This window comes from Pogoniulus pusillus, chromosome 10 (genome assembly GCF_015220805.1).
Source record: "Pogoniulus pusillus isolate bPogPus1 chromosome 10, bPogPus1.pri, whole genome shotgun sequence".
In the NCBI taxonomy this organism is placed as follows: Eukaryota; Metazoa; Chordata; class Aves; order Piciformes; family Lybiidae; genus Pogoniulus; species Pogoniulus pusillus.
In genome coordinates this window covers 26963690-26990074 of record NC_087273.1, presented here as the reverse complement: position 1 = coordinate 26990074, position 26385 = coordinate 26963690, and the positions used below count along the sequence as shown (strand labels likewise).

Here is a 26385-nt window from a genome sequence, read left to right as displayed (position 1 = left end):
TTTCTTGGCCACTTGAGCCCTTTTAATTGAGCCACTTACCCTAAATGAGAATTCAAGGTTTTCTCCTCCCCAGACTTCCATTCCTGTATCATATGAACCAAGATAATCAAAATACTTCTTGCTCACAGAAAACAATCCACCTGCCATAGTTGGAGACCTATAAAAGAGAACAGTAACTCTGATTGGAATAAAAAGTTTGAAGTACCAAATTAAGAAACAACAGATGAAAAATACTGTATATATTTATTTTCCATTTTCTCAGTCTTTTCTGGATACAAAGTAACAGCCAGACATTGATAGGTTAAGTAGTGTATCATCAGGCCATTTAAATTTAATTTTGTAGTAAAAAACTGTATCAGAAGCAAGCTCCAGAATGTGTTAAAACAAAAATAACCATGAAAATAGAGAAGATAAACATTGTCTTAACACTATTTTTTTGCAATTATGAGTGGCCATAAATGACTAACCTCTTAGTCTCACATAGCAGAACATATGCTTTTTTTGTAGAAGAATTATTTTAGCAATCTCTGCAATTCTAAGTGCAATATCCTTACATATTTTACTTAAGTAAACACAAATTTGTGCTTCAGTAATTAATAACAACATTTCTGATCCCATGAATATCTGAGCAGAATTAAGTACATGGAGCTCCTGAAAAGATTTATTTTCTTTTATTTCTAGGATTTGCCCATCTGTATTTATTTTTAATTGTTTGCTAAGTTTGAAAGAAAAAGCAGGGATCAAGATGGGATCCTCATGGCAGACCACAAGGTTCCACAAGTGATAGCACACTTAAGGAATGTACTTTCAGTAGGGTAGTGTGTGCACATATATATAAACTTTAATTCATGCATTACTGTTCCTAACTGCTTACAGCCTTAGAAAACAGGCCCTTTTTAAAGTGCCAAGCATATAATGCTGGTTGGAACTAAATTTAGTTGACACTTCAGGAGAAACTGCTGTTGAGGTAAACATCAATGAATGATCAGTTACTCTTAATGTGCTAAAACTAATTCTACCAGCCATCTTTTTGAAGCAACACTGTCTTACACTGTCACATATTGTTTCCAAGAATGGAAAGAGATGAGGAAAGATAGAAGGAAAAAAAAAGAAAGCAAACTCCATAACCAGTCAAGTTCCTCTGTCTCACTCTAGATCTTGTCTTTCCAAACACATCTGTCACTGACACCACTCTCAGCACTGCTGCTTACTCCAGACGCTTACTGAGTTCACAGTCCTCAGGCTACCATTGAAGCTTTATTGCTCACTGTTTTCCCCCTGGCGTGGCATAGACAATTCTTCTTGTTAGGAGAAGAAAAGCACTGTATTTAAACTAAAGGCCTTAAAAACATTTAATCTATTTTGAAACTATTTTTCAGGACGTTGCAGAGTAGTATATGCTGAGAAGGTTTAAATTACTGCTTGCTTTTCCCATTAAAAAAAATAACATTCATTTCTCTAATTTGAGGATTAATTAATTAATATTTGTGAAGTACTGGGTATTCTAATCAGGATTAGTGACATTGAAAAGGGCCAAAAAAATTCTGAGAGAATTCTGTATTTGTTGTAGTCCATCATTATAAATGAAAGCAAGGACTAACAAAACTGTGATATTAAAATGCCAAATAACTGCTTCATTTCTTAAAATACACTACTGAAATATAGTAACTTCCAAACTAAGTATAAGGATTTTGCTTACAGGATCCATTTTTCTGATGCACTGTTGGTATTCTTACTTTATCTCTCCTAAAAATACAGTATGGAGTGACAGATAATACTAATTGCAGCTTGTCTTAAAAAAAAAAATAAGCCACACAAGGAAGTCATCTTCATAAGCTCCTATGAGTTAGCCCTTTATAGAAATTATGGTGGGTAGAGCTGTAGCATTTGATCCAGATGAAGAACTTAAACTGATTCACTTTTCAAAGCAGAGCAAGGAATCACCACTATCACTGCAGTGCAGATAGTCTTCAAAACTACTTTGGCCTTCTTATTTGTTGATGTTTTTCTCCTTTCACCGTTGATCACAATACATTTATTACATTCTACCTTTGCAGAGAGGACATCCTTTAGTACTAGTTAAACATTTACCACCTTTATGTATTCTGATAAGAATTTATGGGAGTTTGTCTCAAGGAGACCAGAGACTGCTTGTGCAATAACAATTCCATATGGAAGATTACACAGGCATTTCAGCTTTTAGAGTAGTATTTTTTCAGGAGCAGGGTGAGCTATTTGGGAAATAAAAGCAACAAAACAAGATACATACTTTTTGTAAAATGCTCGTTTCCTAAGTATTTTTCAGCACCTGGCATTTCAAAATGAAATCAAAAGCACTTGTAGCTTTTACAGTTTCCTAAGATGCATAAAAATTAACCTGATCACGTCAGTCTTGGACTTCCTCCTTTTTTGTTCTCTTTCAGGTGTAGTATGCCAAGTGAAGACCAGTCTCCAGTCAAATCCACCAATCTGGGGCTCACCAGCATTTCCCAAGTACTCAAATGTATTCCAGTCAATGACATCGATAACAGGGCAAACAACAGCTGATTCCTCTTCTCCAATCCTAGTGTGATCAGGAAAAAAAATTGTGTCCATTAGATACATCTCTAAAAATCAAACTGTCAAGAACAGAGGACACTCACAGATACCTAACGCAAAGTTTTGTTCCTTTTCAACTCATGCTGCAATGCAAGGAAAGGATAGCTACAGGAATAACCACTGACATTTTGCTAAGGGTGCATCAAAAGGCTTCCCAGGATGCATCAAAAGGACTCAGCTGTAAGCACCTGGCAAGCATCAATCTTTCTGGACAGTGGAAGTGAGGTATGCCAGATGGCTCAAGATAATACATTCATCATCTGGCTTGGCTGCCATATCCAGCACAGCATTCTCCATGAAAACACCTATTTTGTTTAGGTAGCTGCACTAAAGATATTTAGAAAGCAGCATCACTCTGCAAAGATGAGTACGATAGCTAGGCTCTTGGCTAGTGGTTCTTCTTGTAACTATGATCATCAGCAAAAAGTTATACCAAGCACTACATCAGCAAATCCAAAAGCAGCCACGAGCTTAAATAAACAAAAACAAAAACAAAAACCAAAAAAAAAAAAAAAGCCAAGCCAAACCAAAATCCAAAAACCAACAAAACCCAAACAAAACAGATATGTGACATAAGAATCAGATCTCCAACATACATAAAGGAGGCCTCCAGGAACCCTGGCAACATAGGAGATAAAAATGAGAAATAAGATAGTACTGAAGAATGACAGACCTATCAACAATGCTGATGTATCACAGTATCACAGTATTATCAGGGTTGGAAGAGACCTCACAGATCATCAAGTCCAACCCTTTACCACAGAGCTCAAGACTAGACCAGGGCACCAAGTGCCACGTCCAATCTTGCCTTGAACAGCCCCAGGGACGGAGACTCCACCACATCCCCGGGCAGCCCATTCCAGTGTCCAATGACTCTCTCAGTGAAGAACTTTCTCCTCACCTCAAGCCTAAATTTCCCCTGGCGCAGCCTGAGGCTGTGTCCTCTCGTTCTGGTGCTGGCCACCTGAGAGAAGAGAGCAACCTCCTCCTGGACACAACCACCCCTCAGGTAGTTGTAGACAGCAATAAGGTCACCCCTGAGCCTCCTCTTCTCCAGGCTAAACAATCCCAGCTCCCTCAGCCTCTCCTCGTAGGGCTGTGCTCAAGGCCTCTCACCAGCCTCGTTGCTCTTCTCTGGACACGCTCAAGACAGATAAAATCTTTACCATACTGAAAATACATCAGGGTTGACTTTTTTTTGCAGGTCTACTTTTGGAAGAAGACAGAAGTCTTTCCTCCCATTTATCAGTACTGTGAAGGGTTTTCTGGATTCCATTCTGAAAGCATTTTCCCTTACAAAAGACCCCCTTACATGGGATCCTCTGCCTTCACCTCAGCTTCTCTCACTGTTTGAAAGAGTCCCATGCAGAACCACAAAAATGATTAAGGGAGTGGAACATCCTCCTTACAAGGAAAGACTGAAGGAGTTGGGTCTGTTCAGCTTGGAGAGGAGGAGAGTAAGGGGTGACCTCATCAATGTTTATAAATATGTACAGGGTGAGCGCCAAGAGGATGCAGTCAGGCTCCTCTCAGTGGCAGCCAGTGACAGGACAATGGGCGGAATTTGAGGCACAGGAAGTTTCAAATAAACATGAAGAAAAATTTTGTCGCTTTTAGGGTGACTACTGGAACAGACTGCCCAGGGGGGTTGTGGAGTCTCCCTCTCTGGAGGTATTCAAGACCCACCTGGATGTGCTCCTGTGTGATCTGGTATAGGTGATCCTGTTCTGGCAGGGGGGTTTGGACGAGATCATCTTTCAAGGTCCCTTCCAGGCCCTGTGATTCTGCAATGGCCCCTCAGTAGCAGCAGAGTTCAACTTCAAGCTAACACTTTTCCTGTAAATCCCTCTTTAGCAGTTTTCCCTACACTAGGTTTAGACATCTTGTTAGCTCAGTAAAAAAAATTACTTATTTGACTTTAAAGTGCTGGTACTTGTTTTGGCCCTTCAACTTGAGTACTGCAGAGGAGAAAAACTGAACATGTTATATTGCCAGACAAGGAAGAGACCTGATGTATCTGTCACTCAAGTGGAGTTAGTTTCTCATGAGATCATTAAGGTTAAAACCCACAGGCTGACCAAGAGGCTCTGACTCTGAAATTAAAGCAGCTTGTGGTGGTGAAATGTGGCAGAAAGCAGAAATGGTTCCAAAAAAGTACTGTCTGAGCTGGGAAAGACTGCCTTAAACATGCAATGGTCCCTTGTCGCCAGAGGAAACATGCGACATAGCTGTTTTCTTCTTCAGGATTTCCCATTGAAATTCAGTTTGATAGAGTGCAAAAAAGGGCTTCCACGAATATTGCTATCTCACATATGACTTGTTTAAAAGCTTATACACAAAGCAATGAGAATGATACATACACAGAGGGAAAATATTTCCAACAAAACGCAAAAATGCTTTGTTGCTCTATAAAGGAAAAGGATCAAAACCGGTATCTAGAACATAATTTCTGTTTCGAAAGGAATCAAGGAAGCAAAAAGCCACCACCTTTTCTGTAAGTTAAGAATTAACTAATCCATACAATGCACAGACAGCTTACATATACTACTGTTTGCACTGCAAAACGCTAACATTGTTGTATTGCTTCCAGAGCAGTCAAGATACATCATGCAAACACACCCCCTTAGATATGTACCTCTGCATCTGCAGCAAGAAGGGCAAAAATTCCAAGACACATCCAGGGCTGGTTTTCCACAGGAAGTGGTTTAGTACACTTGAAATTATCCCAATCCTTCCTCAAGATTGCCATCTAGTGGCGTGCTAGCGAAGCGAACAAATCACACAGCTGACACCACAGCTGGGTACTCACTCTTTCTTCAGAGGACAGGAGTTAAAAACAAGCTTATTCTTTTATTTTTTTACCACTTGTCCTTTCTTCCCACTATCTACACTGCTCATAGTTATTTGGAATAAATTCGGTCTGAAAATTGAGGAAAAGGTTGAATATGACAATTGTAAAGACAACTAAATAAATAATAAATAAATATATATTACATCTTATTCCAGATGCAACTTTAAATGGAGATGAGGAGTTCAAGAACACAAATTCCACTAGGAATCAGGAAGACATGCATGCCTCAAGACAGTATATGCTTATGGAAATCTCTCTCCAGTTGGACAAAGAGATGGACTACCTCAGAACTGGAAGTCAGGCATTGACTACTTTTCCAGTCTGATTATGTGTTTGTTGCCCTGCAACAGGGGATGTCTCAGGGCATGCATCTTTCCAGACCTTCTCATCCAGCATCCAGGCTAACAGAAGTAACCACCTTCTCTAAGGTAGAGTCAAAGTTGAAGAACTCCTCTTTCTTAAAAGCAAAACTTTTGTGAAGAAGAAGAGGAACTTGATCCTCTGTTCACTACCTCATCCCAGCCCAGACTTCAGTAACCTTTTGTAAGCCTCTACCAAGAGCCGTTTTTCCACTTCAGAAGTATGCCAGATTCTCTCTGCTCCAGGAAACCACCCCAGAGCACAAGCTCACCTTTCCAGCAGGGGCTCCAACCAGCCCTCATGGCACTCACAGTGGCAGTCCAGGAATGTCAGGATGTCTCCTTTCGCCACGGATGCTCCCAGCAGCCGTGCTCGAACCAGCCCCTCACGCTTATTTGCACGGATGAGACGCACTTTGCGTAAGCCAGCCACGTAGTTTTCCAAACGCTCCTTTAAATGTTCTGTAACAAATAACAGAGAAAAAAAACATACAGTTTTGGAACAAGGAGTTTATATCATGTACTGTCTGAGTTAGGAAAGGACAAGGCAAAAGCACAGAATTTGGATGGGCACAAACCAAGAAAACAAATGCTTTGTATTTACCTCAGTAATCCATTTCCAAATTTTAAAGTGCTTCTCTAATGTTATACAAAACTTTTTCCATGTAAAACTTTTATTCTTAACACAATTCACACAGGGTAAACAGTGCCAGCATTCGTTGTCTTTGTGCCCCATAACTCAAACAAAAATAGATTACCAGGTAGCTCTCACTACACTATACACCAGAACAATCCTGCAACAATCAAACTTGCTTAAATTAGGAAACATGAAATGCTCTGTAGGTTATCTGTATATGCAAGCATGTTATGACACAGCAAACATTCTTCCCCTTTATAAATTAAAGGTGGTCCAGAAGTCAAAAACCTCACTGGCATTCTACAAGAACAATATTTTTTGATTGGATGACTAAGTTGTACAGCTTTATAGTATGTTACCTAAATAGCCTATCCTTTTGCTCCTGTGGACTACCTGACCCTAAAAAAAAATTTTCAACATTATTTACAATTATTCTTCCTACCTTTGTCACTGTAATCATCTACAAGGATAATTTCTTCCAAAAGTATATCTGGAGATGTCTCAAGAACGCTGTGAACTGTTCGCAGAAGTGTAGACCAAGCCTCATTATAAAAAGCTATCACAACGGAGGTCTTTGGCAGGCTATAATAGTCATACTTCTTCTCTTTGCAGCTGTAAGGAAGGGAATTACATTTAGTACATTTTGCATTTGCTTATTTTCAGAAAAAAATATTCTCAAATGAAGATTTTGGATGCTACTTGCTACCTGTAAGCAGAAACATATAAAGGATTGTAAAAGAACTCTAAGTACATAGAAACATCATACAAACACCTTCAGGTATCTGGTCTTCCACAAGTCCCATTTCCACAGCAACATTATGACAACTTCTGCAACCCCAAACAGTGTCTAGAAAGAGAAATAATAGGAGGCATTCTGGGCTGATGTCTGTGCTGTCTTTGCACAGTATTATCTCGAGCAAAAGAACAATCAATGGCCAAAACATGCCCAAGATTACTGAAAAAAAATTAAAATATACATATTAAAAAATTAAACGTGTTGTGGTAGGCCTGATAGGCCCAAAATAGGCTTATACATGTCCTGCCTTGCCTAGGCATGTTTTTCTGCTCCACCAGAGAGGCAAGCATTGGAAACAGACACAAAAGAACCTGTAGCAGCTGAGTCTGGCCTGCACAGGATCCTGTGGTGTAAGGTACACACACTTAGCTTGTGCCTGCCTAGTGCAAGGCCTGTGCTTTGCCCAAATTAAGGAAAAGTGAGCCTGTGGCTTTGCCTGATATGGCATGGTTTGGCTAAACTGCCATCCTGATTGGTTGTTCTTGTGTCCAAAGGGCAATTAACCTTGGCCCACATTGATAAAAGGAGATAGGCAGGTGAACAACCTGCTTTCGCTTCCCTGCTCTTTGCTGTGCTCTCTCTGCTGTGCCCAGCCCTGCTGCCATTGCACACTGCCTTACTGCTTGCCTGGTAAGCTCCACTGCCGCAAGTTACCACGAGCAGACCCTGGATGTCTGTACTCAATCAGCCTGTGTGGCCAGCGTGACATCGTGCTGAGACTGCACAACATCTGCCTCTGCACCTGAAGGTCCTGCTTAGAATCCCTGGACATATACACAGATCGTCGAGAAGAAGCCAGGAGACAAGGTCAGAGACTGTCTGTGTCCTTTCCCCAGGAGCCAGGGGTAAGTCCCCTGAAAGCATTTGGGCACTGTCTGGACTGTGGTTAGCCCCCACGAGTGGGTAATAATAATTTGTGAGTAAATGCTTAAATGCCTCTTTGTAATTCTCTACTGCCTTCTGCCATAGAGCAGAAAGGGCTTGAGCCCATCTACTGGGCAAGCAGCATATTGACCGCAAGCTGCGTTTGAAGGCAGGAAACTTCTCTTCCAGTTCAATTATTGTCCAAATATTTTGCTGGTTATTACTAGATCTAGATACTATCCATAGAATGTTTTCATGACCGTGTAAGAACTGAAACATTATTAAAATTAGTGGTCAGGGGTGGTGAGAGTTCTGAATAGCAAAATTAATAAACAATATTAATTTTGGAAAATATCATCTCCCATCAATTAATTTCCCCTCTGCAACAACATGGTAAAAAGAGTAGCATAAATTACTGATAACTCGTGCCTTGGAAAGTAAAGCAATTGTTAGACAGTAAAAATCTAACTGTGAAGGAACAGCAAAATATAAAAAGAAAAAAAATAGCAACAGAACTGAAAGGCCTTCTGCAGTGAAGCAGAATTGGGGAAGACCACAGAACTGCCAAGATATAATAGAGAAACTCACAAAAAAACACAGACAGACATAGAAATGCATAGCTTTGGCTCTATGGAGAGACAAGAAGTTTGCAAATCTTTGAATTAAGCTCCAGAATGTATTTATGTATTTCATATATATATATATATATATATATGAACTTCCCTAAATGAACATAAGGATGCCAAGAATCTTACAGCTGAGCCAAATGTATAAATTGTTAAAGAATTCTCCTGGTCTGAAAGAATTTCAAAATAATGATGGTACTTATTACCATTTCTTCATTTTTCATAGGCAATTCTGTACAAGCAGTGTTGTCAAAAAAAAAAACAAGAAAAATAGTGTAGAAATGTCTGAATTTTGTTATTTCTCCAGCTTACTGCCTGGAGTTCCTGAGGCTTGTAAGGGGCTGAAAGACATACCTAAGCTCCTGCAGACTGCAAGGTTACAGTAGATACCAAAAAAGTTTGCAAAGACCTGCAGGGACAGAACAAGGGCAATGGCTTCAAACCAGAACAGAGCATATTTACATTGGATGTAAGGAACAAATTCTGCACCGTGAGGGTAGTGGAACACTGGCACGGGTTGCCCAGGGGGTTGTGGCCCCAGCCCTGGAGATATTCAAGGTGAGGCTGGACAGGGCTGTGGACAACCTGATCTCACTGAGGATGTCCCTGCTGAGTGCAGAGGGGGTTGGACTGGATGACCTTTGGAGGCCCCTTCCAACTCAGCGCATTCTGTGCAACTATGATCTTTCCTACCAAAACAGGACACTAATAAGTCCTCCCAAACCTACACTATAGACAGCTGAACAAAGAAATGAGAACTGAGGGGTGGTTGTGGCCAGGAGGAGGTTGCTCTCTTCTCTCAGGTGGCCAGCGCCAGAACAAGAGGACACAGCCTCAGGCTGCGCCAGGGGAAATTTAGGCTTGAGGTGAGGAGAAAGTTCTTCCCTGAGAGAGTCATTGGACACTGGAATGGGCTGCCCGGGGAGGTGGTGGAGTCGCCGTCCCTGGGGCACTTCAAGGCAAGGTTGGACGTGGCACTTGGTGCCCTGGTCTAGCCTTGAGCTCTGTGGTAAAGGGTTGGACTTGATGATCTGTGAGGTCTCTTCCAACCCTGATGATACTGTGATACTGTGAACTGTTTAGTAGAAAACGTGACCAACAAAATTCCTTGCATCAAAGCTTCCCAAAACACCCAGAAAATTACATTAAATGAAAACTGCTTACCTACAGCACATTGAGAACATATTTACTATTTAATGATGCTGTGTTTGCAATTTAAAAACAACCCAAAACTTACAGGTTTATTTAAAGATTGGGCAACACCTATTAAGATCTGTGGCATAAAAAGAAGAAAAAATAGTCTGAATCTGAACATTCCTAAAATTAAGATTCCTATGAGGGAAAAAAAAAAAAAGGTGCATAAGGTACTTTTGTAATAAATATCAGCAAATGAGGAAGCACTGAGGAGAAACGACACTCAGGCAGACGAGGCCAGCAGCAGACTGCTTCTCACCCGTGAACGGAATGCTGCGTAGCCACACTCATTGCATATGATGCCTCTGCATGCACACACACAGGCACACACACTTAGGCAATGAAGTACAAACCTGTCTGTCTCTGCTAGTTTGAAGCTAGCCCAAATATTTTGGTGAGAATTAGATTATAGGCTGTGAAAAGGAAATAATGCTGATGTCTACTTCACTCATACGCTTCACAGTAAGTCTCCTTCTCTGAAGATATTCAGACTCCACCTGGATGTGTTTCTGTGTGATCTAGTATAGGTGATCCTGCTCTGGCAGGGGGATTGGACTGGATCCAACAACCCCAAGCAGTGCTATAGGCTGGGGACTGAGTGGCTGGAGAGCAGTCAGGAGGAAAGGGACCTGGGGGTACTGATAGACAGTAAGCTGAAGATGAGCCAGCAGTGTGCCCAGGTGGCCAAGAGAGCCAATGGCATCCTGGCCTGCATCAGGAACAGTGTGGCCAGTAGGACAAGGGAGGTTATTCTTCCCCTGTACTCAGCACTGGTCAGGCCACACATTGAGTACTGTGTCCAGTTCTGGGCCCCTCAATTCAAGAAGGATGTTGAGGTGCTGGAACATGTCCAGAGAAGGGCAACGAAGCTGGTGAGGGGCCTGGAGCACAAATCCTATGAGGAGAGGTTAAGGGAGCTGGGCCTGTTTAGCCTGGAGAAGAGGAGGCTCAGGGGTGATCTTATTACTGTCTACAACTACCTGAAGGGACATTGTAGCCAGGTGGGGGGTGGCCTCTTCTCCTAGGTAACCAGCAATAGAACAAGGGGACACAGTCTCAAGTTGTGCCAGGGTAGGTATAGGCTGGATATTAGGAAGAAGTTCTTCACAGAGAGAGTGATTTCCCATTGGAATGGGCTGCCCAGGGAGGTGGTGGAGGCACCGTCCCTGGGGGTCTTCAAGAAAAGCCTGGATGAGGCACTTAGTGCCATGGTCTAGTTGATTGGATAGGGCTGGGTGATAGGTTGGACTAGATGATCTTGGAGGTCTCTTCCAACCTGGTTGATTCTATGATTCTATGATGATCTTTCAAGGGCCCTTGCAGCCCCTCACATTCTGTAATTCTGTAAACAATTGTTTGTCTGTATGATACTTTTTGTTGCTCTCAAAATTAGATTGTCACTCAGAAAAGAAATACCATTGGTTAACAGTGTTTTCTCTAGGAAACTGGTGGGAATTGGTCTAAATAGTGTTTATACAGCAAAAGTAAGATGCTGAGTTGAAAAATTTGAATTTTGTTCTGTTGTCCCTCCCCGGGTTTAGTTTCTTCACCTGTATAATAGAGGAGGTATTTTCTTTAACATACTCTAGAATCTTACTTGAAAGTTGTTCAGATTTATCTGAGAAGTAATATGTTATCTGTGTGCTCTTTGAATGTTTCTTGTGACAGTTAAATAGGAGCAAACATGTAGTCATGGCTTGCTGAGATGTATACAAACAAGAACATAAAAATATAAATGAGTTGCTCTCACTGGCTCTGGCTGCCTCCCTTCTCTCTCTAACCTGCTGTCTGTGTAACTAATCCTTCTGCTTCCTAACCCCCCTGGCTGACTCTCCAAACTCACCTTGAAGGTAAGGCAAAGTCTGGGATAAGGTAGAGGGGTGGAAAGGAGGTGGAAGGGTGGTTAGGAGCCCCTCCTGGGGACTCTGGTTTCTGGGAGGGATGTTGTGTTTCTGTATTACTTTTTTAACTTGTGTATTTCTGTCTATAGCTGTATATATTGTAAATAGCTGCTTGTAAATTGTGCTAAGCTGTAAATATAAAGCTTCATTCTTTAATTTCCAGCTCAGCTGAATCTAGTCTGGGTGATTTTCATATGAGTGGGGGGGCGGGTAACACCCAAACCATCACACTGTCCCTCCAGGGCCAACAGGGGCATTCACAGAGCATTGCCTCACACCGTCAGCTGGCAACACAGGTGATTTGTTTTGCCAAATGTTCATTAAAACATTAAAACACATTAAAAACAAGTGACATCTTCATCAACTTTTTTCTTTCTTTCTGTCTTTCTTTTTTTAATGCAGAAAGATCTACTCTATCAAAGAATTACACCAGCATCCAGGTTGGAAAAGACCCTCAGGATAACCAAGTCCAACCTATAGCCCTTCTCCGCAAGATTCACCTTAAACCATCTCCTTAAGCATCACATCCAAATGACCCTTAAACACATCCAGGGTGGATGAACCCACTGTCTCCCTGGGCAGCTCATTCCAGTGCCTGACCACTCTCTCTGTGAAAAACCTTCTCTTAATATCCAATCTAAACCTATCCAAACTCAGTTTGAGGCCATTCTCCCTTGTACAGTCTCCAACTACCAGTGAGAAGAGATCGGCTCCAGCCTCTCCATAATGTCCCTTTAGATAGTTGTAGATAGCAATGAGGTCTCTCTCAGCCTCCTCTTTTCCAAACTAACCATCCCCAGCTCCCTCAGTCACTCCTCATAAAATTTACTCTCCAGGCTCTTCCCCAGCTTCACTGCCCTCCTCTGGACCCATTCCAGTACCGCCAAATCTCTCTTGTATTGTGGTGCCCAAAACTGAACACAATACTCAAGGTGTGGCCTCACCAGAGCTGAGTCTGAGAGGACAATCTTCTCCCTACTCCTGCTGGCCATAGCATTTTTAATATAAGGCAGGATGCCACTGGCCTTCTTGGCTGCCTGGGTACACTGCTGTCTCATATTCAGCTGCCTGTCTATTACAGCCCCCAGAGCCCTTTCAGCCAGGCAGCTCTCCAACTACACCGCCCCAAGCTTGTAGCACTGCTTGGGATTGTTGTGACCCAAGCGCAGGACCTGGCATTTGGCCTTGCTGAAACTCAGCCCATTAATGTTGGCCCATTGGTCTAGCCTACCCAAGTCCCTCTGAAGAGCCTCTCTACCCTCATTCGTTTCAACACTGCCACCTAACTTGGTGTCATCTGCAAACTTACTGATGACAATCTCAATGCCTGAATCAAGGTCATCAATAAAGATGTTAATCCAGATTTAGAAATACATATTTACTTCAGCCTGTTGAAAACAAAATTATGTTCAGCATTGCCAGAATAAAAATATTCTTCTATATCACAGTCATTTGTATCAGGTAATTTCAGTTCATGTCTTGTTGGAAGTAGGATCTTTACATACCCATTTTAGAAAACTGAAGGAAAAAAACAAAGAAATAGTAAAACATCCAGGAAAACTTTCTCTGGAAAGTGTCTAAAAGATTCACGTAATACAAATGCTGTATTCCATTACTTTTAAAAGGAAATCTGAAGGGTCTAAAGAAGCTTATAACCCTAATTATAGATTGAAGATTTCAGTGGATTTGCCTGAAAATTGCACGCTGGAGACAGGAAACATAATTTGGCACAGACCGAGGAAATCCCCAAACTGTTTGTGATTCACCACTTATTCCTGCTACTGAGCACACCCTACACGCTGTGGAAAAAGGTCAGCCTCCTATGAGACATACCAGAATACATGTTTCTTAGGTCTCTGAAGTCAGAAAAAAGACCAAAACTAAAAAGAGTGGTTTATTTCCTAGTTCCATGGTGGTAGGCAGCACACAAGTGCAGAGGAGTGCCCTGACAGGTCAGGCTGCTGAACTCCAGACAGTGCCCAGACCCCTGAAGCGTGCTTCCTCACAAAGGGCTGGTATGACAAACATGCCAACCCACCTCAGGAAGAGACCATGTCTCTCACCTTGCATACTGGTACACACAGAGTGTGACTGAAAGATTAGCTTTTTAGTACATTAAGTTTATTTTGGGGAGAAATATGATCATCCCATACAGCAACTTGTAAAAAACAGGGAAAAAAAGAAAGGTTGATCAACTTCTATGCAGATTTGCATTGCTATCTCAAAAATTATTCTTAAAACATACATTCTGTACTAGATTACTACAAGATCTCAACTGTTTTCAGTCTCCAATACTGCTGCTAAAATGAAGCACAGTTTTCATTACCTCTCTGTACTGACAAACATTTCAAAGACTCCTGCTAAAATATTCCCACGGGGGAATTTAAACCCTGGCAAAAGAACAGTGCAAAAAAGTCTTAATGCAACAAATGAATCCCTGAAACGGTTGTCGAGCAACAAATAAGCAGCATGCACACAGACACTAGATGTTGCCACTTCACAAGACACACAAGCTTCACAAGTGCAAAACCTGACCTACAGCCTAGCGGTCAGAACTCATCTTTTCCCTTTCCCGTCTCCTATTTGTAACAGAATCACCTTAGCAATGTACCTTTTATCATCACCTTTGCAAACTTCAGGATGTATTTTTACTCTCTGTGCCTGTCAAGTATCCAAGTTCCTACTTTCCAAGTGAATCAGTTCACTCCTACTTTGGGTTATTCAGAAAACAAATGTGTATCAGTTACAATACATCAATAAAATGAAGAAAGGATATAAACTACTGATAGCAGTTGCAAAATAGGTACTTGCCTATACTGCAAGCTGCTTTTGTTTCTGACCAAGGTGATCCTCTGCACCACCCTGAGATTCCTAACAGTGTCCTTTCCCCATATAGAGGATCACGTTAAGACAAGATTAACTGCATCTCAGCCACCTAAAATAGCTAGGTGATGTCTTTGCACTAATGGTCTGGACTCTGAATGTCCATAAAACCAGAACCACAATGCAACTCACCTCATCTTCCTTAAGGAATTTGTCTAGCACAGACAAACAGATCTTTGTTCCCCAATTTCCTCTCCTTATATAACTACAGAGCAGATGCTAACTTTTCTACTGCTAAAGTTAAATGACAGGAAACCACTTATAGTCCTTACTGTTGGCTGCCTGATGCACTGCCTTAAACCTAAATTACCATAACTACCAAACAGTTCACAAAAACTTAATATGGACAAGAGGGAATGAGTTGCTTATAAATATATCTCCAAGCATGGACAATAAATGCAGTAGCACTGTCATCTGAAGTCCAACAAATGTTCTCAATGCTCTCATTATCTTATTCAACCATAGGAACCTCCTGAAAGGAGGTTGTAGCCAGGCAGGGATTGGTCTCTTCTCCCAGGTACCCAGGGACAGAACAAGGGGACAGTCTCACACTGTGCCAAGGCAGGTTTAGGCTGGATGTTACTAGGAAGTCCGTCATGGAAAGAGTGACTGTCATTGGAATGGGCTGCCCGGAGAGATGGTGGAATCACTACCCCTGGAGGTGTTTTAAGAGAAGGCTGGGTGAGGCACTTAGTGCCATGGTTCAGTTAATTAGAAAAGTTAAGTGATAGGTTGGACTTGATGATCTTAGAGGTCTTTTCCAAATTAGTTAATTCTGCGATTTACATAGATATTAAAATTATATACTGAAAAAAAAAAACAGGGAACAAAACAACCTAAGTTAACAATGTTGAGTAGGTTCTTTTTTTTTTTTTCAGGAAAGCAGGGCTAATTTTGTACTCTTCAAAGATCTACTTGCAGGAATCTCATGGGCTAAAACTCTGGAGGGTAAAGGAGCCCAAGAAAGTTGGCCACTTTTTAAATGCCACTTCCTCCAAGCCCAAGACAAGTGTGCTCCCTTGAGTAAAAAAGAAGCTTGATGTGCTAGGAGACCCACATGGAGGAGCGAGGAGCTTCTGAAGGAAATCTCTGGAACAAAGAAATTCACAGTCCATGGAAGAAGAGACTTGTCACTTGGGAGAACTATAGAGAAATTGTCAGGGCATGTAAGAAGGCAACAAGCAAGGCCAAAGCCCTCTTAGAATTAAAACTGGCAAAGGAAGTAAAAGCGAACAAGAAGGCCTTCTTCAAATATATCATTAGTAAAAGAAAGAATAGGGAAAGTGTGGGCTCACTGCTGAATGAGAAGGCAGTCCTGAGAACTGAGGATGCAGAGAGGGAAGAGTTGCTAAATACCTTCTTTGCTTCAGTCTTTACTCCTAAGACTAGCCCCTGTGAATTCCAGACTCTGGATGAAGGAGAGAAAGCGTGGAAGAAGGAAGGCTCTCCACTAGTCAATAAAGTCTGGGTTAAGGATCAGTTACACAAACTGAACAAACACAAGTCCATGGGCCCTGATGAGATGCACCCAAGAGTGTTGAGAGAACTGCCTGATGTCGCTTTAGCACTCTCCACCCTTTTTGCAAAATCATGGTAAAAAGGATTGGTGCCTGAGGACTGAAGGAAACTCAGTGCCACTCCAGTCTTCAAAAAGGGCAGGAAAGAGGTTCCAGGAAACTAGAGACCAGTCAGCCTAACCTCCATCCCTGAAAAAACACAGGAGTGATAGGACAAGGAGCAATGGGTGTAAGTTGAAGCAAAAGAGGTTCTGCCTCATTCAGGAGGTCATCTCTAGGCACTTGGAAAAGAAGAAAGTTATCAGGAGTAGTCAGCATGGATTTACCATGGGGAAATCATGCTTGACTAACCTGATAGCATTCTATGATGCCATAACTGAATGGGTAGATGCAGGGAGACCAGTGGATGTAGTCTGCCTTGATCTTAGCAAGGCTTTAGACACTGTCCTCCGTAACATCCTTGTGAGCAAGCTCAGGAAGTGTGGGATAGAAGAGCAGACAGTGAGGTGGATTAGGAACTGGCTACACAGTACACTGCAAAGAGTGGTGATCAATGGTGCCAGGTCCAGCTAGAAAGCTGTAACTAGTGGAGTCCCCCAGGGATCAGTGCTAGATACAATCCTATTCAACATCTTTATCAGTGACATTGATGAAGGGATAGAGAGTCTGCTTGGCAAGTTTGCTGATGATATGAAACTAGAGGTTGGGCTGACATACCTGAAGGCCGTGTGGCCATTCAGCAAGACTTGGACAGCCTAGAGAGCTGTGCAAAGGGGAACCTAATGAGATTCAACAAGGATAACTGCAGAGTCCTTCATCTGGTAAGGAATAATAAGTTGCACCAGTACAGGTTAGGTAGGAGATGATCTGGTGGAAAGCAACTCTAAGGAGAAGGATCTGGGGGTCTGTGGACAAGAAGCTATCCATGGGACAGCAATGTCCCCTTGTGGTCAAGAACACCAGTGGGATCCTGGGGTGCGTTAAAAGTGTGTCTAGCAGATTGAGGTAGGTTCTTCTCTCCCTCTACTCTGACCTTGTGAGCCCCCACTGGGAATACTGCATCCAGTTCTGGGCTTCCCAGTTCAAGAGGGACAGGGTCCCTTGACAGAGTCCAACAGAGGGTTATGAGGATGATCAAGGGACCAGAGCACTGCCTTAGAAATAAAGGGTGACAGATTTAGGGCATTTTAGTCTGGAGAGAAGAAGACTGAGAGGGGATCTAATAAATGTATATAAATATATAAAGGCTGCATGTCAGGAAGGAAGGGACAACTTCTTCTCACTTGCACCCTGTAACCCGACCAAGGGCAATGGATGTAAACTACAGTGCAGGAAGCTCCATCTCAACATGATAAAGAACTTCTTTACTATAAGTGTCACAGAGCACTGAACAGGTTCCCCAGAGAGATTGTGGAGCCTCCTTCTCTGGAGACTCTTAAGACCTGTCTGGATGCGTTCCTGAACAACCTACATTAGATTATATGGTTCTGCTCTGGTAGAGGGGTTGGATTCAAAGATCCCCAGAGGTCACTTCCAAATCCTAACATCCCATGATCTCTCATCAGGTTAGTTTTGCAAAATGTTACCAGATACCAAGATATGTTGCTGAGAAAAAAAACGTACTGCCAGCACATGCAAGCAGCTTCTTTAGGGCCAACAAAAGAAAGTTTTAGTATGACTTGTAGGTCACTAAAGAACACTGCTATATAATGGGTAACAACAATAATGTGATGCAAAGACACCTGCTGAGCCTCTCTCCTCCAGTGGCTCCTGTTCTCTGCAGCCTTATATTTTCTTACAGTGCACAGTGGAGTCGCACTTACATTTACTTACAGTGCACAGTGAAGTTGCGCCCAGAGAAAACAAGGCTAGGATCTGCTCTAGGTGAACCTGCTCTAGAGGAGGGTTGGACAAATGATTTCCAGAGGTCCATTCCAACTCCAGCCATTCTGTAATTCTGTGACTAATTCTGACTATCTCCCAGGAACTAGGCTGATGCACTGCACAGCTCCAGCAGCAGCCTGTTTCTGCATCATCCTCACTTCTCTCAGGCACTCTGTGTCACGCTCACTGGAGGGATGTTCCCCGAATCCTCTCGCTTCATCACCGTGGCTTAAATGACAAGCATAAAACAACAAATGTCAAAAGATAAAGCTTTTCTTTATCAATTTATACTTTAAAAAAAATAACATTTTAAAATTCTAACTCTATTCATCCACAACCCTTTAAATCTGTAGTCAGAAAACGAGAGTACATACCTGAAAACAAACTTAAAGGCATGTTCATTATGTACCGTCTTTACTGGCTCTTATACTCAAACAAACATCAAACCAGACAAAATGCAAACTGAAGCAAAGCATGTACATCATGCATCCACATTACTATGGAGTTTTGGGTTTATTTATTACATTTGCAAGTCATGGTCTAACCAAGACAATACTGCTGACAAGTTTAATAATTTAATCTTGAAATCTACACTACAAAGTCTTCCATTGGCAAGTTTTACAATAGGTTATTTATTAGAAACTAAGGAGACATCAGTCAGGAAATGCCTAAACAAAATTAAATGAGCTATTTTGGAGAACATTTGTGTCAATTAATGTAATTACTCCATTTATTTCATTGTAAGGAGCTGTTTCTCTTAGAGATGTGTATCAATACACAGGGAAAGAAAGCATGAATGTGTGCACACTGGGCATGCTGCCATGAGTTAATTAGGAGTGGTTGCTAATGTACTTTTATGTAAGACTTTCACCACGACTGCAAGAGCAATACAGCAAGGGAATGTACATTTTTATTCTCCAAATTTGAAGTTCTACACTCACAGTCACCTATATTCTTACAAAAAAATATGAAATGTCCTGTGTGTTTTCAAAGACCTCTTAAGAATACAATCTGTTCAGACACTATTTAATGCTTTCTAAAATGTATACTACATAAGGTCTATTTTTAAGGTTTCAGTGCAAACAACCAATAATACAGGCAGGTTCAAGATTGTGAAACTTCCCTCAAGAAGTTCCCAATGGCACATTACTGCTATATCTGATTTAACTTGATTTATGTGACTACAGTACAGGGCATTACCATAAATGTACTATCATAGTGCCACCTAACAAACACTGTTAAGAGTCCTGCTTCAAGCTGGGTTTCACATGGTGGGCTAGGCACCAGGCTTGCTGGGTTCATTACAGTGGGCCATTGGAAAGGCAACTCACAACACAGCATCCTTTTCTCTTGCTAATTTGAACAGAGTTGAGCCTTTTTAGTGAGATAGCTCAAAAATGGCACTTTGTGGGCTCTGTGTAGAGCTGATCTAGACAAACAGCATCAGGCATGTGCATCTCAGTCTTGTTTTACCTTCTCCATATCCACCTCATAAACTGCAGAGGCAGCAATACAGACTCAGGGGTCTACCAGGTATCTTTACACATGAGAAAACATCTCATCCTCCTTCCACCCTTCCAAAGCTATGGCAGAGGACACAGCTGCGCTGCAGCCTTCTTCCCCCTTTTTTCACTTCTCCCTTTCCTCCTGCTCCCAGCAGCAGCTTAGGGTTTAGCAGGTCCATCCATGTATCCAATGCTCAGCATCACAACACAGACACTCGTTTCTGAGCCACCTTGCAGAGCTACCAGGCCATGTTGCCTACTCCAGACTGATCATGCAATTGAACATGCTCCTCACCCTTCCTTGTGGCAAAGCAATCTAGCAGTGTGTGAGCCAAAGGCATTGCAGCCCTATGACATCAAACCCTGGAATACAGAAATGTGACACTTCCAGTGGAATTAAAGGTTATAATAAATCAGATTATTGCTATCTCCTCTAAAACACCACCCAATTTTTCATGTTAATCAATTTTCTCACATAAAACTACCCTGAATCATCAGTAATATTTTACAAATAATTCTTATCAGAGCATGGGATGGCTGCATCTGTTCTGCACACCTACATATCACATGTGTGTTAGGATATTACAGGAAAAGGTGCTGATGTTTATGGAAGGTGTGTCTTGGCCCAACTAGCAAAGCAGATAGCAGGAAGAGGCTGATAACTCCCAGAACGGCCACGTTATCCAGGGCAAGGCTGGATACACATAAGGAACACATAAGCAGTGTGGGTTAAAGCAATGCTGGCTCACACTTTCCCACCACCCAGTCCCAGCCCAGGTAAACGCTCCCAAAATTCTGTCTGCTGAAACAAATCACCTTAGGAGAGACCCTCCAGGCCAGTCACTGGATAAAATCCAGCACAGTACACTGTGATAAGATCAAGTCTCCAAAAACAGAGGAGCGTGTGAAAACACAATAACAACAACAAAAACTCACAAACAAAAATCAAGTGTACAATGCTGCAAATTTATTATTCCCTCTCTTGACTTGTATGAGTAAACACTGAGATGTCCCACAGACACACTGCTTTGCAAGTTTAAAGCCTGCTGAATGCTGCTAATGAACAATTAAGTAATGACTAGGGATGTAGTTAATACAGTTACTAGTTACCAATTGTCCATCCTAGAAAAGCTCAGTAAACAAAAAACCTCACTAATCAGCAACCATGATGTTACAAAACTACTAAACTAAATACACCTCTAAGTGTTTTATCAAAGCATTCCCTAATGACTAGATGAGTGCTGTGTCTTGCAGACTCTGATCAAACACCTGTGCTGAGGCAAGCCTTGTGCACACAACACACCATCAGCTGCTTGTTAGAAGGATGCACTGACAAGGTCAAACTGCTGCAGATTTGCTCACCAAAGAGTTCATTTTTCCTACACATACTCAGAAAAAGGTGCTGCAGTTAATTCACTTTTGGATAAAAGATCAAATGAAGTGATTCTGCCACTTTGCTCTGGTGAGTCCAGATCTGGAGCCTTCAATATAGGAAGGGCATTGATGAAGGGGGAGGAGTGCCATAAAAATGATCAGGGGAGTGGAATACCTCTGCTTGTAAGACAGGCTGAAAAAGAGAAGGCTCCAGGGAGACCTAATAGAGGCCTTCCAGTACCTGAAGGGAGCCTACAAAAAGGATGGAGAAAGACTGTTTACAAAGGCCTGCAGCAATAGGATGAGGGGCAATGGCTTCAAACTAAAGAAGAGCAGATTGAGATTGGTTATTAGGAACAAGTTCTTTACCATGAGGGCAGTGGAACACTGGAACAAGGTGTCTGGGGAGGTGGCTGGAGCCTGTCCCTGGAGGTATTCAAAGTGAGGCTTGACAAGGATCTGGGCAACCTGATCTAGTTGAGGATGCCCCTGGACTAGACAACCTTCGGAGGTCCCTTCCAAACCAGACCACTCTGTGATTCTAAGGGGAAGCTCCTGGGTAAAGTCAGGCAGTCATGGTGAGCTGAGGAGGAAACACCTGAGTGCTGTGCCATTTCCTGGAACAGGGTCAGGTTAAAACTCCTGGCAGGAGCAGCATGCCTAATAAAAATCAGATGTTGTTAATTCTTGGATAAGAAGATGGAAGAAAACCTAAATCTTGATTCTTCTTGGAATTTGCCAGGAGACTGGCATTTACAACCCAGTAAACAAATCAACCATGGTACGAAGGGACACTGTAAAATAATCACATTAAGTCCTGGGAATAGATGGGAAAAGCGTTTTTGAAAGTCAGAAAACTCTTAGCACAAAGTTGTTACACAATACACCAAAAAATGGCAATGACAGAGGATTTTTTAAGCATTTGTGTATATCTATCTACATACAGATACTTAAACATACATATAAAAACATACATGCAAAAACATGAACACATAAAACATACATATATAAACATATCTCCAAAACACACCAAAAAAATCAGGAATTAAAGAACCAATCTCTACATTTTTGTTTATAGCTTCTAATTATCATGCAGATCGCATTCAATATTTTGGATGCTTTCTTGGCTACTCCAAATCATTTGCTAGGTAAATAAAGACTTAAAATTTCATTTACTTCCAATCACATGTGAAACAAGGCTCAAGAGCTGATTTAGGCTTCTACCATGAAAGAGACAGCACAAAACAGAGTCAGCACAGAATGCCTATCCCTGCCTTGTTCCTTTTGCAAGAAGAGTCAGCCAAAACAAGGGTAATGTGATTTTACAGCAACCATCCCTGAAATAAACATGCAATGAACTCCTACTGTGAGAAAAACAGAAGGGAATAAAAGGGTTGGAGCACCTCTAGGTTGTCTAAAATGGATGTCTAAAATCAGGAATAATGCTTGAGAACAGTTTTTAATCAAAAGAACCCAAGCAGAAAGAATGGAAAGGTATTTCTTATACTCTAAGAAACTGCAAAAGGCTGTCTAAAAGACCATGTTGGTTGTCTGCCTAGTCCTGCAGGCCTGTCAAACGAGTACTTGAGGTGAAGTCCCAGAAGGATGTTGCCTTACCCTGCACAGGGGATGGCAGAGCAGTAGCAGCCAAAATGCCCAGTCCAGAGCCCATCCCACTGCACTTACAGGGCATCAGTCACAACATGGCCCTCAACTGCTCGATGTCTGATGGAGAAGAATTGCTTGTATCAAATTTTCTATGATGGTTACCTTCCATATGTGTATAAACTCAAGAAATGGAGGACAGATACTGGGAAGACAACATGGGCCATCCAGGAGACATTATGAGGGCAGTGTGTGTGGAAGAATAAATTCTGTGGCAGCTATGTAAACTTGAAAGAAGTGCTCAGAGAGACTGCTGAATCCCTGCCCTTGGGGACGTTCAAAATTTCACAGGACAAGAAGGGCCTTTAGCAACACACCAATGCTGACATGGCCCTGCTTCAAGCAGGAGGCTGTACTAGGCACCCCAGAGATTCCTTTCAACCTCCACCTTCTCTGATCCTACAACATATTTAACTTCTGGCCTTATACAAACTGTGCCACCGTTTAGTAGTTTCTTTACATTCTTATTGTAGTAGAGAGCCCATAGGCCCAAATAGGCTTATTCATGCCTTGCCTTACCTGGACATGTTTTCCTGCCCAAATATGTTCTTCTGCCCAAACCAGGGGTAAACACATTAAATGGACACGAAGGGCACAACAGGCCTGGTGCCACAAAGTCTGGCCTGCCCAGGGCCCAGGTTGTATAACATGGCTGCATAAGCCCATGTGCTTAGCGTATGGCCCACCAGGTGTAGGCTCCATGCTCTTCCCATATTTGGGGGTACCAGACCTGTGGACCCTTCCTCATTTGGTGTGTTTTGGCTGACTGCCAGAAGCCTATTGGAGGATATCATGGCCAAAGGACCATCAATCTCGGCCCACATCTGATAAATAGGGCAATGCAGGTAAACAAGGTGCTCTTGCCACTCTCTCTGCTCACCTCTCCCTGCCTGCCTGCTGCCTGGGGCCACTACCTCTGTTCGCTTTACAGGATCCTTTGTTCCACAACATGCTTGAGCGTGTCCAGAGAAGGGCGACGAGGCTGGTGAGAGGCCTTGAGCACAGCCCTATGAGGAGAGGCTGAGGGAGCTGGGATTGTTTAGCCTGGAGAAGAGGAGGCTCAGGGGTGACCTTACTGCTGTCTACAACTACCTGAGGGGTGGTTGTGGCCAGGAGGAGGTTGCTCTCTTCTCTCAGGTGGCCAGCGCCAGAACAAGAGGACACAGCCTCAGGCTGCGCCAGGGGAAATTTAGGCTTGAGGTGAGGAGAAAGTTCTTCACTGAGAGAGTCATTGGACACTGGAATGGGCTGCCCAGGGAGGTGGTGGAGTCGCCGTCCCTGGGGCAGTTCAAGGCAGGACTGGACGTGGCACTTGGTGCCATGGTCTAGCCTTGAGCTCTGTGGTAAAGGGTTGGACTTGATGATCTGTGAGGTCTCTTCCAACCCTGATGATACTGTGTGATACTGTGATACTCTGCACCTATCCAGTGGATGGTTGAACGAGGCGTTCCCGGCCGGCCGCCGCTCCAGCTCGCTGTATCAGCCCGATCGTGCCCGTGGAACCTTTTCAGACGGCGTGCCCCAATTAGAACTGAACTATCAGCTCCATGAGAAATCAACCACGTGGCTTTCGCTATATATATTTTGGGAACACGGATACTGAGACTTCCAACTAGTGAGTATTCGAACTCTCTTGATTCAAGTTGCTAAAGGAATTTCATTAACTTTACCAGTGGCACTTTATGCCACAAGACTCTCTGATTAGAACACTTTTAAAACCTCTACCAAGTTGCTTAATTTGGCTCTATATAGACATCCTGTAAAATAGTTTCGCCGACTGTATCAAAGAATTTGTGTGGGTTAGCTGTATGTAAGTTTGGGGGAAATTCTCTTTGTATATATTAGTAAATTATTCAGTAACCTTTAAATCAGCCTCATATCTCACCCCAAACTCAGACTCAAACCCCTCTATAACACTTATGCAGAAAATTTTACCAAAAGAACACTTGTAATAGTTTGCATATGCAGATGTTTAATATGTCAGCCTGACCTCAGTGCCAGGGAAACTGATGGAGCAGGTTATCTTGGGGACAATAACTGCACACCTGAGGGATGGCAAAGGGCTCAGGTCCAGCCAGCATGGGTTTAGGAAGGGCAGATCCTGCCTTTCTAACCTGATCTCCTTCTATGATCAGGTGACCCGCTTGGTGGATGTGGGGAGGCCTGTGGATGTGGTCTATCTGGACTTCAGCAAGGACTTTGACACTGTCCCCCACAGCAAACTCCTGGCTAAGCTATCAGCCCATGGCTTGGATGGCAACACTCTGTGCTGGGTTAGGAACTGGCTGGAGGGACGAGCCCAGAGAGTGGTAGTGAATGGTGCCACACCCAGCTGGTGGCCAGTCACTAGCGGTGTCCCTCAGGGATCTGTGCTGGGCCCCATCCTCTTTAACATCTTCATAGATGATCTGGATGAGGGCATCGAGTCAGTCATCAGCAAGTTTGCAGATGACACCAAGCTGGGGGCAGATGTGGCTGGGTTGGAGGGCAGAAGGGCTCTGCAGCAGGACCTTGACCGCCTGGACAGATGGGCAGAGTCCAATGGGATGGGGTTCAATAGCTCCAAGTGCAGGGTGCTGCACTTTGGCCACAACAACCCCATGCAGAGATACAGGCTGGGGTCAGAGTGGCTGGAGATCAGCCAGACAGAGAGGGATCTGGGGGTGCTGATCGATACCCACCTGAACATGAGCCAGCAGTGTGCCCAGGTGGCCAAGAGAGCCAGTGGCATCCTGGCCTGCATCAGGAATGGTGTGGTCAGCAGGAGCAGGGAGGTCATTCTGCCCCTGTACTCTGCACTGCTTAGACCACACCTTGAGTACTGTGTTCAGTTCTGGGGCCCCCAGTGTAAGAAGGACACTGAGAGGTTTGAGCGTGTCCAGAGAAGGGCGACGAGGCTGGTGAGAGGCCTTGAGCACAAGCCCTACGAGGAGAGGCTGAGGGAGCTGGGATTGTTTGGCCAGGAGAAGAGGAGGCTCAGGGGTGACCTTACTGCTGTCTACAGCTACCTGAGGGGTGGTTGTGGCCAGGAGGAGGTTGCTCTCTTCTCTCAGGTGGCCAGCACCAGAACGAGAGGACACAGCCTCAAGCTACGTCAGGGGAAATTTAGGCTCGAGGTGAGGAGAAAGTTCTTCACTGAGAGAGTCATTGGACACTGGAATGGGCTGCCCAGGGAGGTGGTGGAGTCACCGTCCCTGGAGCTGTTCAAGGCAGGATTGGACGTGGCACTTGGTGCCATGGTCTAGCCTTGAGCTCTGTGGTAAAGGGTTGGACTTGATGATCCATGAGGTCTCTTCCAACCTTGATGATACTGTGATACTGTGATACTATGTGTGTGTATATACACACATATGTACATAGGTATATTTATGTATACACACATACAGAACATAATTCTAGACAGCAATAAAACTAAAAAGTTTTTGTGATGAAACATACTATTATCAGTTGCTGACCTCAAGTGCAGACAGTTAAAGGAAGCAGGAACCATCAACAGGAAGTGATAGAAACTGTTAAGTTCTCCAGGTCTGTCTTTCAGTAGAAAACAGGATCAGTTTTCAGAAGAACATGTAAAGAGTTGTGCCAAGCAGGGTATAGGCTGGATATTGGGAGGAAGTTCGTCACAGAGAGAGTAATTTGCCACTGGAACAGGTTCCCCAGGGAGGTGGTGGAGTCGCACTTAGTCTAGTTGATTGGATAGGGCTGGGTGATAGGTTGGACTCTGTGATCTT

The 26385-nt window shown here is 43.0% G+C and overlaps 1 protein-coding gene across 1 annotated transcript in view; it reads right to left on the bottom strand.

Annotated features, from left to right (window-relative positions):
• Positions 1-26385, bottom strand: part of GALNT12 (polypeptide N-acetylgalactosaminyltransferase 12) — a 66129-nt gene that overhangs the window by 36989 nt on the left and 2755 nt on the right. Inside the window, exons 2-5 of the mRNA XM_064150056.1 lie at positions 6888-7057; positions 6081-6270; positions 2378-2563; positions 40-157 (exon numbers count right to left, since the gene is read on the bottom strand). Coding sequence (XP_064006126.1) covers positions 40-157; positions 2378-2563; positions 6081-6270; positions 6888-7057 — 664 coding nt within the window. The remainder of the gene's footprint in view (positions 1-39; positions 158-2377; positions 2564-6080; positions 6271-6887; positions 7058-26385) is intronic.